This window comes from Petromyzon marinus, chromosome 8 (assembly GCF_048934315.1).
Source record: "Petromyzon marinus isolate PM22_M1 ecotype Great Lakes invasive population chromosome 8, UKy_Petmar_22M1.pri1.0, whole genome shotgun sequence".
NCBI classification, from domain to species: domain Eukaryota; kingdom Metazoa; phylum Chordata; class Hyperoartia; order Petromyzontiformes; family Petromyzontidae; genus Petromyzon; species Petromyzon marinus.
The window spans coordinates 17716441-17734132 of NC_133674.1; the positions used below are offsets into that span (position 1 = coordinate 17716441).

The 17692-nt window shown below is 40.2% G+C and overlaps 1 protein-coding gene across 1 annotated transcript in view; it reads left to right on the plus strand.

Annotated features, from left to right (window-relative positions):
• The first annotated feature begins 463 nt into the window (after positions 1-463).
• Positions 464-17692, plus strand: part of MCU (mitochondrial calcium uniporter) — a 29486-nt gene continuing 12257 nt past the window's right edge. The window contains exon 1 of the mRNA XM_032950005.2: positions 464-652. Within this exon, the coding sequence (XP_032805896.2) occupies positions 524-652 (129 nt within the window). The 5' untranslated portion in view covers positions 464-523. The remainder of the gene's footprint in view (positions 653-17692) is intronic.

Genomic DNA, 17692 nt, shown 5'->3' on the forward strand with positions numbered 1-17692 from the left:
TACGTGTGCCAACTTCACCCTTCAAACAAAACCACCCAAAACGTTCAATCTTCGACGTCTTCCAACAGAAATGTCTCCCCCAGTGCACGGCGCCCCATGGCCAAGCTGCCCCTACAACCGCAGTCAATGCCAAGCTGCCCCTACAACCGCAGTCAGTGTCTTTATGAACGGGGTGGCAGGGCCGGACAACAGCGGCAGGAATCCAACCGAGTGCATCTGTCAAACGCGCAGCAGCCTCGGGGGTTTGGGGGTGGGGGTTGATTCCCCCCCCCCCCGCAGTGGGCGTGAATTACGGGATGCCACCCACAGCCGATTGGTCGGCGGCGGCAGAGTGGGGCGGACTCCTCATTGACGATTGGTCGGAGGGGTCGCCAAGAGGAGGGGGAGGAGAAGTTTTGGGGAGAGGGCGTGGCGAATCGCAAAGTCCCGCCCCCCTCCACCCGCGCTACGTCTGCATCGTGACCCCGCCTCCTACGCCCCACACCGCGGCGTGGCCACGGCGGCGGCAGCAGCAGCAGCGGCAATGGCGGCCGGAGGCGGGAGATTCCTCGCGTCGCGACTCTCGCTCAGCTGTCGTCGGGCTCTCGCTGCTGCTGCGGACTTCTCGGCAAAGTCGCCACTCCTCGGCTTCGTCCCGCGGCAGGCGCCCATTGTGAGTAGTCAAAGCAATGCACGTTCCCCCCCTACCACCACCACCTTTCCTCATCCTCCCCCCTAAGCCTCTCCCCCTCCCTACCACCGCCTTGCGCTTGCTCGCTCCCCGCCCGCCCGCTGCTGCTGCGACTTTCCCTCCAGCCTCTCCCGTTTCCGCGCACAAGTTGTTTGCATGATGTGTGGATGACACCGTGATGAATCGCTGTCGGAAGCGAACTACAGCATCGCCTATGGGTCCCACACACGCGCGTTGTGAAAAGGCAGTATATGTTCACTGCATCAACAAAAAAAAGCGGTGTCACGCAAGGTCCCACCCCCACTACCACCACAAGAGGAACTATGGACTTCATTGGGGGTGATGCGCCAATAGGGCTCTCAAGCACACTAGTATTTCTTACGGGCCGCTGTTGTTATGTTGCCATGGGGTGGGCCGCCGGGATCATCCTGCACTTTGCTCGTCAAAGGCATTCCCTGTTGTAACCACAGACACTTTCATGCCCCAGCTTTGTTATTCTTTCACCTCGCCGACGGGCTTGCGCGTCCTCTCGGCCCTTAAAAAAAACACAATTTTGTCGAGAGAAGCTGTCCCGAATATCCACCCTGCGTACAACTGTGTAGTAGTGAAAAGGGTAATGTTTTGATGGATTCCAACCGCAGTTATGGGCTGAATTCGTCATTTGGGTATAACCCACCAACCTGCCTCCTAGCAGCTGTGGACTATAGTGGGGGTGATATGCCAATGGGTTTCACCCACACGTATTGACAAGAGGGGCTGACTGGCGTAACCTAATTTGGGTACGGCCGCCTGTCAGCTGAAAGGCTGAGCGAGTGGACATGGGCCGTGTCCTCCCCGTGTTAATGGAATAAAGTAGCTCACTTTGTTCCATCACCCACTCTATGTACGCATATTCCACCACCACTCCCATGTTGGCGGATAAAGTAATTGCAATACCACACTCTTCAATCCAACTTCTACATGCAATCACTCCAAACTTGTGACTTAAGGCAAATCTAATAGTGGGGTCCTTGCAACTACCACCTTCCTAATGGCCTCGAGTGGACAGGGTAACGTTGGGGAGTGATACCAAATTAGTGACTGTACCCTGTCTATTATAAGCTATAAGTAATATTAAAAACAACTTTTTTAAAAAAACACGCTTTAATTAAATGTACCGTACGACGAATGGCAGGACTCCAGGAAGTGGCCCCGAAGCTTGCCACAACGTAAGGGGCCCGTGGTCAATTACAGCCAACGTTAGTTGAGCGTGGACAATTAGACCCAAGACGAAACATAAGATATAAAAAATAATGTTTAAAATATTTATTTTATTGTTTGTGATAGAATATAGTATTGTCATCAGTATGACTTAATTATACCAAGTTCGCAGTCGATACCACATTGGGAAGTGGGTTAAGATTGAGTTATAAGATTTGAGGATACAACAACAGACAGACATTCATATTCTTGGTTCTTTCGGTAAAGTCACGTAGAAGGGAAACAATAAAATAACAAAAAATAAAAATATAAAACAATATACATTTTTTTGTTTCCCTTCTACGTGACTTTACCGAAAGAACCAAGAATATGGATCCCTGCAGTCACGAAAGCTTTAAATCAAAACAAGAAAGTGAGTTAAATAAAAGCGTGTAATAATAAAAATAGATAAATAACACTTCGGTAAGCCTGTCCCCTCCCAGCTGTCGACAGCGTCATTCGGGGAAATGGCACATCACGTCAACTGTGTAGCACCATTCTTGTGATTCAGTTGGCTGTCTTCGTCTCACCATGCTTGATGGGACTTGCAGTGTTTTGTTCACTGGCCGTGCATGGGGTTGAGCCGCATTATTTTTTTTATTTGTCAGTGCGAGCAAAAAGACCTTTTAACGGTTCCATAGGCGCACGCGCAATGTTGTTTAAGAAGAAGGGTTGTGATTTCTCTGGATAGCACATGCAGGCGGGCCTGTGTGTTTTGCTGGGCGCAGTTGAGACGGCAGAGTAAAAAGGGAGTTGGTGATTCATGCATGCACAGTAAGGGTGTGGTGGAGTGTGGGTGACTGGGCGAACTACTCCTTAGAGTGGAGTATGTCTGCGTTGTGCCGTATAGAGTTCACGCTGTGTTGCGCTCAGACTTTTCGTAAATTGTGGAACCCAGGCTTTTTTCCTTTATGAGCCTCCCAAAGAGTTCCGTTGGGAATTTCTTGTAAGTCTAATAATGTAACTCAATTTGACATGTGAGCAGCTGGGGAACTTTATCCTTGTTTGCACTGGAAGGTGATGTCATTTAATAATGTATCATTAGTGAATGCCATGGTAGTTTTTTTTCCGAGTCACTGAGGTGAATGAAATAAAAACGATGCTTTTATGTGCAATACTATACCATAAGTGCGGTGTATATGTACAGTTAATTGCGAGAGCTAAGGCGACTTGGCATTTTTTTATTCTACAGTACACAGTATACCAAATACATCAGCTTATCGTTGGTAAGGTATATCAATTAGGCAGTACAAATTATGCTGAATTTTACCAATTGAATGTAGCTTTGATTTTTAAAAACGAAAACTTGAGTATAGTGCTTAAAATACTTGAATATTTAGTAACATCGAACTATTTATACATATTTAACTGTAATGGCATGGACACGTATCTGCACTGAATTATAGTTTATCGCTTTTGGATGGAGGTTTTTCTGATTTAAAAAAAAACGTGGCTGAATCTCAATAAAGTAAAATACTAACTCGTGCGATAGGCTTGAACATGTGGGGCTTTTATCACTTGCTGTCTCGTGAAGGCTCTCCGTGCTGTGCTGTATGTAAACCACAACTTGTGCTAACGTCTTCTCGGTTCTTTCGGTAAAGTCACGTAGAATGGAAACAAAGTAATGAAAATAAAACAAAATAAAATTCTCACGACGCTTCGGCCACAACACAAGTAGCCTTCTTCAGGTGATGGAACAGAACTGTCGGGACGACAGTTTAGGGGTTCCCTCCATAGCAATTAATTGACCAAATGTAAATACGATACTTTCTTTTCTTCAGATCAGAACCACACAGATTGCCAATTTACGGTAATAGTCCATCATTGAGGACAAAAACAAGTGTTTTAAATTTACGCGATGTGCTATTGGTCATGACTTTGTGTTCATTAATAACTAGGACACGTACAAATAAATTAGTTACATTTTACCACGTGAAATAACACTCCTGTAAAAAAACAACATTCACTAGTTCTCAAAGTGATGAGTACCCGCCCAAGTTAATTTATGCAACCTGTGTACATTAATCAGTTGAAGTCAATACCGCATCCTAATTTAAAAAAATATATTTTTTCATTCCTGGCAACGAAAAACTCACATGCACATGCATACGTACACATGAAAAAAAATACGCTCAAAAAAGCCATCCATTTGGTTTGCTGATAATTACTCCTATGAATGTACATGCACACAGTGCTGGAATGTTTTTTAGTGTTAGCACATGCTGCGCATTAAACAGCATATATTATTGACACAATAAACATTATTTCCATATACTCAATGCAAACACTTTGCACCTATGGGGATAGGTGCCTGCTTACGTGAAATATAGCACTAAGATCTTCTTTCTCAGTGCATTTGCTCATTGGAGAAAGTGCTCCTTGAAAAATACTCCTTGTATGCCAGCAGTATTATGAAATGGTCGATGGGCCAGTTACCAAGTTTGACTTTTTTTATTTTACAGATTAGGATATTACACCCCCATCCATGTCTTATTTTTAGTCAGTTTACAAAGGAATGGCCTATGTCAAAACAATTCTAGAGCTGTGTGAGAATGGGAATTTAAACTCTGTTCACTCAATGTACCAGACCACTGCTTTCCACAGAAATGCACAGATATCCGCTTGGACTAATCTTGCATCTACATGTGGTCAACGGTATATCAAATTACCTTTTCACTCTAAATACTTAGTTTGGCAATTTTTTTGTGTTTTAAAAATAATAACTTTTTTAATTTAACGAATCCAGAATTGTACATGTTACAACTTTTACAGAAATTAGTGATGCTCACTTTGGCCTTTACTCCACTACACTCAATACATAATTTAACAACTCATAAAGATGTGCATTGCATGTACAAACACACCACCAGCTTGAATAACTGAATGTGAGGCCATTTTGTTGCCTCCATACATGGGGGTTCCCAGAGGCACATGGCAGCAGCAAACATTCATGACTACTGATGTATCCTAATGTTACTGATGTGTCTGTCCTAATGTTGGTTGGCTACATTTTCTCAAGTCTGAGCCAATGGTCTATAATGACAAAATGGCCATGCATTCAGTTCCTTTGAGCTAGTGATCTGGATAAGGCTCGGGCAGTGCACATAGTTGTGTTGTTCAGTCTATTTGTTATCCTGCCTGCACTAATTTTCTGTTTTGATGGGTTTTTCCGCAATTTTAATGATTTTTCATGAACATAAGCATAGAACAGTTTATATTCTTGCCACTCACGATTGCATCAATGTATTTATAATACAATTAAATGTGGTGTTTTTCACATTTATTAGTATTCCATACAATAAATAAGCAAATTGGCAAATGCTTTGACCCTGTATGTTCAACTGACCATATAAGCATTAATTATCACGTTAACTTTATAAACGATACCTTGACCTTTTTATACAACGCAAAGAGAAGTAAAATTAGACTGGGGTACTAAGGTTACACACCAGCCATGGTTGTGCTTACATGCACCTGAAACAAATAACTGCTCATGGGTGCCCGATAAGCTCAGTGCAGTAAAATCTGTCATTGTTGAATGTTTAGATTTAATTTATTTACGGCAATGTGTAAAAGGATGTGTTTTTATCACTTAAATACAGAAGGACCCCCCCCCCATTGTTTTATAGATTAAACTTGACATGAAAACCTTGACAATCTTGTTAATGTTGAGACAATTTTTGATAAAAAAAAAATTGAGAGCTTAAAACCTACGTTCGGTTTTTTGTGTTCAATGATAGTTTGTCATAAAAATGTTAAGATTTAATTTGTCTGAAAGTAAATACATATTATGGTGAATATTTTGACATCTCATTCCTTAACTTTTTAGACTGCATTTGAAATACTTTTAACTCAGCATTAATTATGTATGTTTGATTTTTAAATTCCGTAAGTGTACTATGAAAATCGTGTAAGTGGGTTAGAACAAATAGATGTCTCAAAATAATAGAATTTCCCAATGTAATGATGTAATAAAATGAGGTGAAACTTGATTTATTCCAGGTGGATTTATACATGTTAGAATTTTAATAATGAATCCACCCTTTAGCAGGGTGATGTGACCAGGAAATGTTCATGTTTTTTGGCCAAAGTGTTTTTGGAGGCATTGATGTTAATGAGTTGTATCCATTTCCCACATCAGTGATCAGTATTCATATTTCTGTCTTTATATCATCAATGGCAATAAAAATCAAACACTACAGGTCCATACTGTGTATCCATTTATCTAATTAGCTTTAGTGGAATGACCACCACATTGTTGAATGGACACTTCATCTTGTTTTAACAGATTTAAAGAGAATGTGCTTGCAGTCCCTTAGTTACTGATTAAATTGTCTCTGTCATCTTCATACAGACCAGAAAATATTGAAAGTTGCATAAAATATTAATGATAAGTTAGTAACCCAAAAAAATCGTCATTTTTATGTTTTATTTCACATAGATGAATAATACTGGTATTTTTTTAGGTCATCTAAGGTATTTCACCAGATAGATATAAACCTTAAGACATTATGATTCTTTCATGATAGAAATAAGGAGAATGAATGCAGGCTGGATTTATGGAATGTGATGAAAAGTTTAGATTCAATAGCTATAACAATGAATAATTCGAATGGAAAATCCTTCATTGCCTTGAAGATTAAATGTATTTTTGACATCAGTCACATTACTTCCCACAGCAATTGAAGTGTTTGGCTGTTTCTGTGGAGTTAAACATAAATGTATTTGTTCGTGTCATCTTTGTACAGCTCATACTTTGCAGCAATGCAGGAGGAGCATGTTTTGTTTGCCATTGTGTACATTTACACTTGAGTCATTAGTCCATGCAATTAATTTAGGAGACAAGTTGTCAGGACAAGCCACACCGACACTTTTCGTGCAAACACTTGATGCAAGTCAGACTAACTTGATAAAGTATACATTACATCTTCATGACCACTAGCAAGCCCAGGAATAGTAGCAGCACCTAGGTCCTGCTGATTTTCCTGGATTGCTACTAGGTTCATGGAGGATGATGCTCCTTGAGCCAGAACAAGGCTGCAGGACTTGGCCCCTCCTGTTTAATTCCATTTTCTCTCACTTCCCTTCACTTACCTTCCAGAGTAAGGGAGTTGGAAAGCCATCTCAAAAAAAGTTTGGTTTAAAAGTAACATTTGAGCAGAAACGTGGCTTAGGATAGGACTATGCAAAGCTAAAATCAATTTTGTTTTTAAAAAATAAGTTTCTGCCTTGTATCTTGTGACCATTAACAAGCCTGCCAGGTACTGTATTATTGTTAAAACGAAGAAAGTGATTCCAAGTCGAGCATCTCATTACCTTGTTGCACCTGTGGCATCAGGACGAAATCTGAGGTTGGCCCAACTAAAAGCCTGGGAGCCTGGTGCTGAGCTCACGTGAGACCGTATCGGGCTAGCCTGGGAGGAGTTACCATTGCATAGTAGCCTCGTGGGTTGCACCTGGTTAAAATATCGAGCCATTCGAGTTGACAAAACACACTGTCTATGTTGTGTGTCTCTTTGTGTGTCTCTGTGTTGTCTCTCTCTGCTTGTGTGTCTGTCTGTGTCTATGTTTTGTCTCTCTCTCAAATTTAGCAATCTTTGTAAGAACGTAATCAACCAGGTGAGGTGCTGACTGTTGTGTTGGCCCTCTCTCTGTTGCATTGCATTGTATTTCTAAGTTCACTAGGTTTGTTTTCCAACTGATGGCGGTTGCTTGTGTTACGATCGAAACGTCGTCTTCTATTTATTGTATTTTCTTTCTACGTGACTTTACCGACAGAACCATAGAGTAATACCTGCAGTCACGAAAGCTTCAAATCAAGTTTGTTGAGATATTGAGTGGCAACCTTATGGTTAATTTTTAGAGTGAACAGTCGTGCAGTGGATTTTTTTTTCCAACTGAAGCTACAGTGAAAATCACATTTGCCTCATCACCATAGTGAAGTTCATACATTTTTTTGACTGCAGTAAAATACGAATATAATTATATATCTAGTGTTAGCCATGGGAAATGTTTGATTAACATTCATCCCAAAGCCAATTTTTTTAAAGTTGTCGTCTAACCTACAAACTCTAAAATATGGTTGGTGAACACAACACATTTTTTAATTTTATCCTCTACTCATTGACGCAGTCTATTGCCGAGAGCTCTCAGGTGTGGCAAATACAAGAATTATTGAGTCAAACTAAATATGCTAATGTGCGCGAGCCTTTTAAATATTCTCAACCTCTACCACTTTACAAAAAAACTTCCAAAAGAATCTACCCTAATTACAAGATTTCAAGCAAAGCAAATGACGATTTATATTTGCATGATTGTGTATTAGCTAAGTGGTGGACTCAAAGGTTGGAGTGTGATTGCAAGCCTTTATGCGATTATCAGTCACCACTTTCCTCGGTTGATTTAAATATAGTTACGCTTCATATTAAATTTTAAAGATGTAAAGTGTAAATTCTAGTCCCACTGCCTTATTTAGCTGTATAACAATATACTACATTCCTTCGCAATTGTTTATTTGCAAAATTACAGTTTGAAATTAATTCGGCAATGTATCATTATAATGCTTATTTTTTGGTTAGAACAGAGTTTAGGGTCATGAAAATATGTAATTATTTTGGATACAGTAAAATTACAATAAAAACATGTCAGGTGTGATTTTCAATATTGGATATATTATATTGTGACTTAACATGATTTTGTGAAATTAATTTCAGTAATCAAAATATTTTGCCTTTAGATTTTTGGTTCATGGGGCAATACGTTACAACTCTCATCAGTAGAGGCTTGAAGCACAAATCTCTAACCTTGAACAGCACAAAAATAACATCACGTTATATTTTATTCAATTGGTGCGCTGGTGGTCATCATTAATGTAAAGCTGCACTTAAAGTGTACAGTAATAAAATATGGGGTGGAGCTGTTGTCTAATGGTTAGCGCACTACACCATTAACCATCTGAGTTTGATTCCCGGCCATGGCTAACATCCTTGAAGATATTAGTAATATCTAACCAGTGTTACCCTTCAACATACACCGAGTAGCATGGTGATGTATGGTCTAACAATCCCCATGACGTTGAAAGTTGTAAGAGGACCTTCATTGAGCAGTCCATTGACAAAGGGCTGATAACTATTAAAACAAATTAACGTAAAATGGAAGATTCATTTAAATTCAGGCTGTAGTTTGATGCATCCTATGTTATGCAGTCATATTGGAGTGAGCTTAGCAGGCTCTACTAGAGTTCATTACATTAAGGTAACCTTTTTTTTTCGTGGTTTATCCCATTTTGGTTTTTGTCTTCTTTCATCCACTACTGAATCCAGATTTTTTTTGTATCGCAAAATTCTTGCATCATGTTCACTGCAAAGGATATTTGACAAAAATAGGGATCATAGTTTGTTATCGTTTTCACTTCATGCCCTCTATGGTTTCTTTGTTTATTTTTATCTATATTAACTATTAACTAATTAGCAGCATTTTAGAATATGTAACTTACCATAGATTTTGGCTCTTTTGCGGCGGTATGTATACCTGCAATGTTTTTAAAAATGTACAATTCTGGAATCTCAATCTGTTGAAGAAACAGCAAAAAGCAACTAGGTGAAAGGCTATGAGATGACTCCAAACATAGTGCACCACTCTTCCCTCCACCTCTCATGACACGGTGCCTCGTGGCACCCACCACTTATCATGGAATTTCAATGCTGCATAACATGCTGGTACTGGTAGGAACGAAGTTGTAAACTGAGTGTACCAGCCTGCAATAGATTAATGTGTCCGTCCGTCCCCTTTCAATACTTTAATGAAGTGAAATCTCGTGCTGTTGGGTGTATTAACGAAGTGAAATCTCGTGCTGTTGGGTGTAAAAAAATTCCAATGTTCCTACCAGTCCACCCTGCAGGAACCTGTTTTTAACATTAAACATTGTGTTTAATGTAATAAACAGTAAAGGGTTAAAATAAATTTCATTTATTTTATTTTCTACCTACGTGACTTTACCGAAAGAACCAAAGAGTATGGATCCCTGCAGTCACGAAAACCTCAAATCTAGATCAGTAAAGGGTTATTCGTGCAATTGTTTGCCCATGCCACTGCTGGCAGAAGGACCTTGACTCGACGCTGCTCTGACGAGCTTGAGGATATTTTGGCCTACTCTTCCTCGTTGGCCAGACGTGTCGGAAGAAGTGGGAGTTACCCACACTTGGCCACTGCACATGTGACGGGGCCATCAACTTGTGATCCCATTTATATGTTGAATGTAATTTAATATTGTCCATGGGACAGCGTGATTGTGCAAAAGCTATAGAGATTATTTACTGTTATAACGGTATGGCTGCAAAAACCATGACGATTTATTCTGTTGGCATTTGTGTTTATATTGTCCTTTTAATTGTAGGAACACGTATAATGGATGGCTTTTGCGTGGCACTGCAAATCTAGGTATTTATATTGAAAACACTAACTTAAATAGTTGGTCCAGTGATGTTTGTATTGACAGGCTCAATCTTTGAAAGCACCCTGTGCATTGCTATGCCTTCTGGGTTCTTAAATATATCACAAACTAAGTTGGCAGAAAACAGTTAAATCACATGCTTAGGAGATTGGGCAAAGTCAGGCTTTGTATGCACAACGGGGTGTTTGCTTGGCTGCATGAGGCATAGCAGCAAATGCTTGCATTCCTCTGATATTTGAGTGGAGGGACAAAGCGTACTGGGTTTCTATGAGAAGATTCGTGACTGGTGTATTTGTTGACTTAAAGCTTTCGTGACTGCAGCAATTCACTCATAAATGGTAAACCTAGGTCTTTTCATGTATTTATGGTGTCTTTACATGATAACATGTCACCTGTCATGTAACACTTAACAATGAACAAAAGGGTTATATCAATATAATGTATTATTAAACATAACGCAAACAACTTATGTATATATATAAGTACATAATTCTTGACTTAAAGCTTTCGTGACTGCAGAAATTCATCTTCTTTGGGTCTTTCGGTAAAGGCACGTAGATAGGTTCAAATAAAAAAACGAAAAATAACAAAAACTACGACGTTTCGATTCGTCGTAGTTTTTTGTTATGTTCTTTGAACTTATCTACATGACTTTACCAAAAGACCCAAAAAATATAAGTACATCGTTTAGTCCTTCGTCAGTGTCTACTCGGCGCTTCGTGGCTTGTCTCTTGTATTCATTAAATAGAGCATCCCCTGTCACTGTCCAGCAATAGTTTGCAAGCATTTATGGGCTTTATTTGCCCTGATAGTATTTCTCCGTTGTTGCAATGTCCTGGTGAAATTGCTCGCCATGCTCGTCGCTCACTGCTCCGCAGTTCGGTGGGAAAAAATCTAGATGAGTGCAAAAAAATTTATCTTTAGTGACATGTTGCAACCAAGGCTTTTGTATGTCTTTAGGAGGTTTTCCACCAACTCCCTGTAGTTGTCTGAGAAAATTTGTTGCCATTAACTTGGAAGGCTTTCCATTCCGTCTTTTCCTTGCCATGCAGTGCACTGTCAAATGCATCATCTTGAATAAGTTCACGAATCTTGAGGACCAACAAAGACACCTTCCTTTATCTTAGCGGCACTTAACCTTGGAGATTTTCCACGGAGGTACTTGAAAGCTGCTTGTGTTTTGTCCATGGCTTTGACAAAGTTCTTCATCAGACCCAGCTTGATGTGTAAGGGTGGTAACAAAATCTTCCTTGATTCTGCAAGCGGTGGATGCTGAACATTTTTTCTCCCAGGCTCCAATGACTGTCGGAGGGGCCAATCTATCTTGATGTAATGGGAATCTCTCGCACGACTTTCCCATTCGCAGAGAAAACAGCGGTACTGTGTGTATCCAGTCTGCAGACCAAGCAAGAGAGCAACAACCTTCAAATCGCCACAAAGTTGCCACTGATGTTGGTCATAGTTTATGCACCTCAAAAGTTGTTTCATGTTGTCATAGGTTTCCTTCATATGGACTGCATGAAAAACTGAAATTGATGGCAAAACATTGCCATTATGCAGCAAAACAACTTTAAGACTGATTTTCGATGAATAAATGAACAGTCTCAACTCATCTGGATCATGAACGATGTTGAGGGCATGGATCACACCATCGATGTTGTTGCAGGTTACAAGATCACCTTCCATGAAGAAGAATGGATCAAGATCCTTTTGACGGTCACTGAAAATGGAAACCCTAACATCACCTGCCAGGAGATTCCACTGCTGCAGTCTGGAGCCCAACAGCTCTGCCTTACTCTTGGGTAGTTCCAAATCCCTGACAAGGTCTTTTAGTTCACCTTGTGTTACGAGGTGTGGTTCAGAGGAGGAGGATGGGAGAAAAATATAGGTCATGTGACCTTGATGGTTCAGGACCAGAAGTTTCATCCTCTTCCTCAAGTGAGAATGATGCTGGTGCATCAGGAACCGGGAGTCCTTTTCCGTGATGTACTTTGCGTATAGCTGATGGAATGTTTGGATAATACAGTCCACTTTTTCTTCTTTGACACACCTTTCCCAATTGCAGGCGCCATGCAGAAGTAACAATTGCTGATATTATCTGTTGGCTCTCCAAATCATTGCCACTGTAAAAGGCATAGATTTCCTTTTCCTGTTCAACCACGGGTGAAGATTTGTTGCACAAGTGTTGCAGCATGTGTGGGGCTCACATCTGTCCTGATCTCCAATTTTTCAGCCAAAATAAAGGTGATAGGCTTTCTTAACCATGGTGGTTATACTGCACTTTTGTGATGCAAAAGTCACTTCACCACAAACACGCCAGAAGTTATCTGCTTTGTTCACACAAGTACGAGGCATATCTGCTCACTTTAGCTGAACAGAAATGTGTCCCTTTGCAAAATCAAACACTGACAAAAAAGAGAGCACAACACTGATTTCTAGAGCTGATGTAGGGCAATTTGTTCAGCAGAGGGATGTAAGCCTAGTTATGGTTGCATCAGCCATGACTTCTACAAATAACATAATGCAATTCATATAATGTACTAGCTTTACTACCCGGCTTCGCCCGGGACTTGGATTCTTGTCTTGGATTAATACACGGCCTCCGCGGAGGGTGGGATGCGTGACGTCAGCAGGCACACTGCGTAACGCTGCCGCATGCGGGTGACATCACAGATGTGACGTCCCCGCTCAATTGCCGTGCAAAATATATCCATTATTGCGCCCCCCCTCCCCCCCAAATTCAAAAGTCTATTTTTATACTTTTTGCATTGTGTACAGTCTGGAAGCTACCCACATGCCAAATTTCAAGTTTGTTGCATGTTGGGAAGTATGCTAAACATTTGGAACAGACACACATTCCCAAATTTCCCTTTTATACAATACCAGGTTCAGGTTGCATTATTCATTGTTTTGCTCAAAAAGTAAGTACTGTAAGCACTGCCCAAACCCAGTCATAGATTTATGCATAGATCCAGTCAAAGATGTGTTTTAGTCAATTCCTCCTGATGACGATCGCTTGTGTTGTGATCGAAACGTCGTAGTTTTTTGTTATTTTCTTTGAACCTATCTACATGACTTTACCGAAAGACCCAAAGAATATGAATTCCTGCAGTCATGAAAGCTTTAAATCAAGATTTCTTGTTTAAATTGAGATCCCTTCCCTTTATAACTCACTGCATGCGCGTAAGTATTGCCCCATCACACCCAGCTGGGTTTTCTCCGGGTGCTCCGGTTTGCTGCCACACGTATAAACACGCATAAGTTGGCGGAAAAAGTCTTACAATAAAAGACCCAATGCAGGACTCACCTGAAAATGCATCCTTGTGACTTTCTGGGCTAATTTTTTGTTATAATTATTTTTAAATTATATGTCATGAATGCCACAACTGAAATTATAGTAATATTACACGGCCTAGACACCACTGATGCTTAACGAACCACATCATCTGCAATAATGTTTGCAATAATGTAACAAGGTTCAATTAAAAAATATATGCTTATTGTTCTACCTATCAAGTCAGGTTGTTGTAACTTAGAAATGAAAAAAATAAAATGATTCTATTCTGGAACATGAAATGTGCTTTGAAAATAAAACATTAATTGTGGATTGTAAAAATATTCTGATATAGCCAAAAAGTGAAACCATTTTAGAGACTTAAAAATAATAAACCGCAGAGATGAGTTTATCTGCAAAAGCATTCTGAATCACGTCAGAGCTGAGTTCAATAAGACATTTCATTATTTTAAAATTGAGTAGTTGAAAACTGCTGACTTTGGATCCCACTGCATGGCCCCAGGGAAGGTGTGGTTGACGTGCATTGTCTGCCAATTGCATGCAGCCCAGGTCATGAGTTAATTAATTTAAGCCTCTGGCTAGGCAGTGCTTTTCCCATCCTAGCTTACCGATGAGTCCTTCGCCGGTGCTACTTGACATGGGAACTAGGCATTGGTTTACCTAATGGTCACGTGGTAATACAGTATATGGTAATTCACGTGTATATTGATCTGTCGTGATTTGATACTGAAATCCTACCTGCATGGTTCCATGGACAATGCCGAGGCTTAGTGGTGCTTTGTTTAATAGCAGCATAGTCACGAAAACTACAAAATGAAATGAACTCTGTTAATATTAATCAAGAAAGCTACCTGAAATAAAGTTTTACATTTTTTAAGTATATCATCTAATGTAACATAATTAATCCCTGGTTGATAACAGCTGAAAATGCAGTGCATTTTATGAGCATTCCTTTTGGTGATTGCTTTATATTCTTTCATTGTGCTCTAGTCTCTACTTGTGATGTACTGTATTTAATCATGTTTTAAGACCTCGCACATATGGAGAGGTTTGTGAATATGTTTTACCGAGGTGGTTAGAATACATAAATAGGTCTGGCTCCTGGGTTGTTTAATCGCCTAATGTTGAATCGGTTTGCTCGTTGCCTAATTGCTTTACATTTAGCAGACATATGTATGTTTACGTCAGTTTTGTAAAAAAAATTGAACTTCCAATGCATTTTTAATTATCAGCTTGCTGAAAATCAATCTCTTAAGTGAATCAATGGCCTACACGGAAAAAGACTACTTATGTACTGTTTTCTATGCTTCTGGAAAATTATAATGGTTATACTGCCTTTTTCCAATGGATGCTTGAGGCAGCTTGTAAAAGACCATTTTTAAAGGCCATTGGAGAAAGCGAGCAGGAGGAAAGTTACATTGTTTGAAGCAAATCCGCCTGTATAGTTATTCCAGTTTGCAGTCCTTGAAACTGAATAGCTCTTTTACGTAATCTTCTGAGTAAGTCTTACATGTGCTATTTATGGATTTGTTTTTGCTGCCTGTGTTCAATTACAATTGTATATGAATACTGTGGGGGCGGGATGGGAGCAGTGTCGCTATAGTTAGTATAATTTAGCCATAAACCCACCTGAGTTTTATTGCCAACCTTGGCTGACATCAGTGATATCTGAACTGGTCCCGGCCTGGGTCAATCCACCCCAGCTCCCTCCCTCACACTGACCAGCGTGGTGATGTATGGTCAAACAACCCCTATGACCAATATTGTGTCGGAAGACTCTATCCAGCAGGTCTTCCCTGACATTGAAGCCACCCTAATGTCAGCACTGTCTGGGTTATTGGTCTCTTCCTTCTCCGGAATTGGGAGCCAAACGGACAAATCGGCATCACGTGGAAGGGACGACTGCACGCTCACTGCTGGAATCCTGTGTACTTTGGATTGACGTTGGACTTGACACTTTCCTTCGAGACACACCTGGAGAAGACAAGCAAAGCCAGTGCCTGGAACAAGATACTCAGGAAGCTCGCAAATTGAGTTGGGGAGCCATCCCAGCTTCACTACATTCCACTGCACTTTGATATTCTATGGGCGAATACACATGCTTGGTGTGGGAGAGATTGGCTCATTTAAGAAGCTGCACCCTGTGCTGAATGACAGCTGCCAATGCATTACCAGATGTATAAACCAACAAATGTGAACAGACTTAATGTACTTGCTGGAATCACTCCACCGGACATCAGGAGTACGGTTGAAAGCAAAATAGAATGATCACATCAAGCTGAGGACACTAGACATCCACTATATGGCCACATCGCAGCAACATGCTGCCTGAAATCACGGAAAAGCTTCTCAGTTGCAACGTAATCACTTAAAAAAAATCACCGACAGCTACATCACTGGAAATTTGGGAAACAAGGTTTGACATAATAATCAAGTACGTCAAAATGCACATCGACATTGCCGAACACCCTGACGCTTGCGCAGAGTAATAACGGTCAACCTGGATATGCTTAAATCTCCTTTAAATGGAAGTCGGCAGCTCAAAAGGTCAGCATGCGGAAATGAAGCTACTTCTTACAACATTGACACACATGGCTCCAGTGAGACACACACCATGGATCGTCTATTGCTCTGTCGGCTCCTGGAGGAGCTGTGCACCATGGAGGAGCTTGCCAGGGTCACACCACCGGGCCTCTTCGTCGCGTGCCCGATGCCACGTAAACATGCAAATGAGCACCAAGATGCGTGACGAAGATCCAGCAGTGGATTGGCAAATGTGATTCGGGAACGCGAAGTGCAGTTGAAGACATTTTTAAATAAGATGTTAAGAATTCTAGATTGGCTTAATAAACAGCTTATTTAATTCTGACGTGAATATTTATTTGTTAATTACGCAGTGTTAAAGATTAATGCTGATTCCTTGTCATTAATTCTATTGTTGCCTTGGTTTTGAGATGGATGAAACAACAGTTATCGATTAAAGTAAGCCTCGAGGTGTTATAATTCTCTCAAAGAAAACAACACAAAGCGAATTCACTGACACAAAGTTAATGTATAAGCATTATAGCCTTTAACCCTTCGTAGCATATCATTTGATAAAAAAAAATTACCCATCTATATTGAGGATGGACTTTTAAAGCAGTCAATCCTGTGACAATCACTCACATCAGTGCAGTGGTTATGGAGCCTCACCAAATTATGTTGGCAAGAGGGGTGATTGCAATTTATTTGAGCAGTGCATTGATAATACTACATAAACATTGTTGGTTTCATGAAGGCTACTGATGAATAGGTCTCTTGAAAATCCTTCATCATCACCAGCTTTTACTCTGTAAAATTGGGAGCTTCGGGCCTTCCTCAATACTGATGAAGCCAATAATTCCTGCTTATTGCTCAAGGAAGAAAGCTTTTTCACAGAATTTTTTTTTTGGCCCATGTTGCAGAATCACAAGGAAGGTTTATTACCCCTAAAGTGCAGTTTGGCCACACTGTTTTTGGGTTAGACGGGAACTGTTGACAATTAATGTGTACCTTAAAAAATCTTTGTTCGAGGCTAAGTGTTTTTTTCACAGACGATGGTGACATTGATGCAGGTGGTCTGCATGAAAAGGAAATACATATGACCATAAAATATTTTTTCTTGCATTGAAATGCGTTTATTTTCAGGCACTAGGAGTTAACAGCTTAACTCTTTATCTCAGGGTCAAAGATTTGACCTGATGTGGCTGTTTAGAAGCATTAAGTCTGACCCTCTCTAGAACCCAATTGGTGAATGATGAATTTGTCAAATAGCTATATAAATGTAGTTTGAAGGTTGATTAGGTATTTTTGAAGGGGAATAATTTATTATAATGAATATAAAAAAGTGGGGTGATGTTAAGGTTAACTTTAAAATATGAATTGAACCAAATGTGTACATCTTGTACCATCCCATTATGAACACATTTTGAATGTTTCACAATGTGTTATACATCCTTTTTGTTGACTTACCCATCTGCATTTTAATCTGGAAGTATGAGAAATATGAAATCGGCAT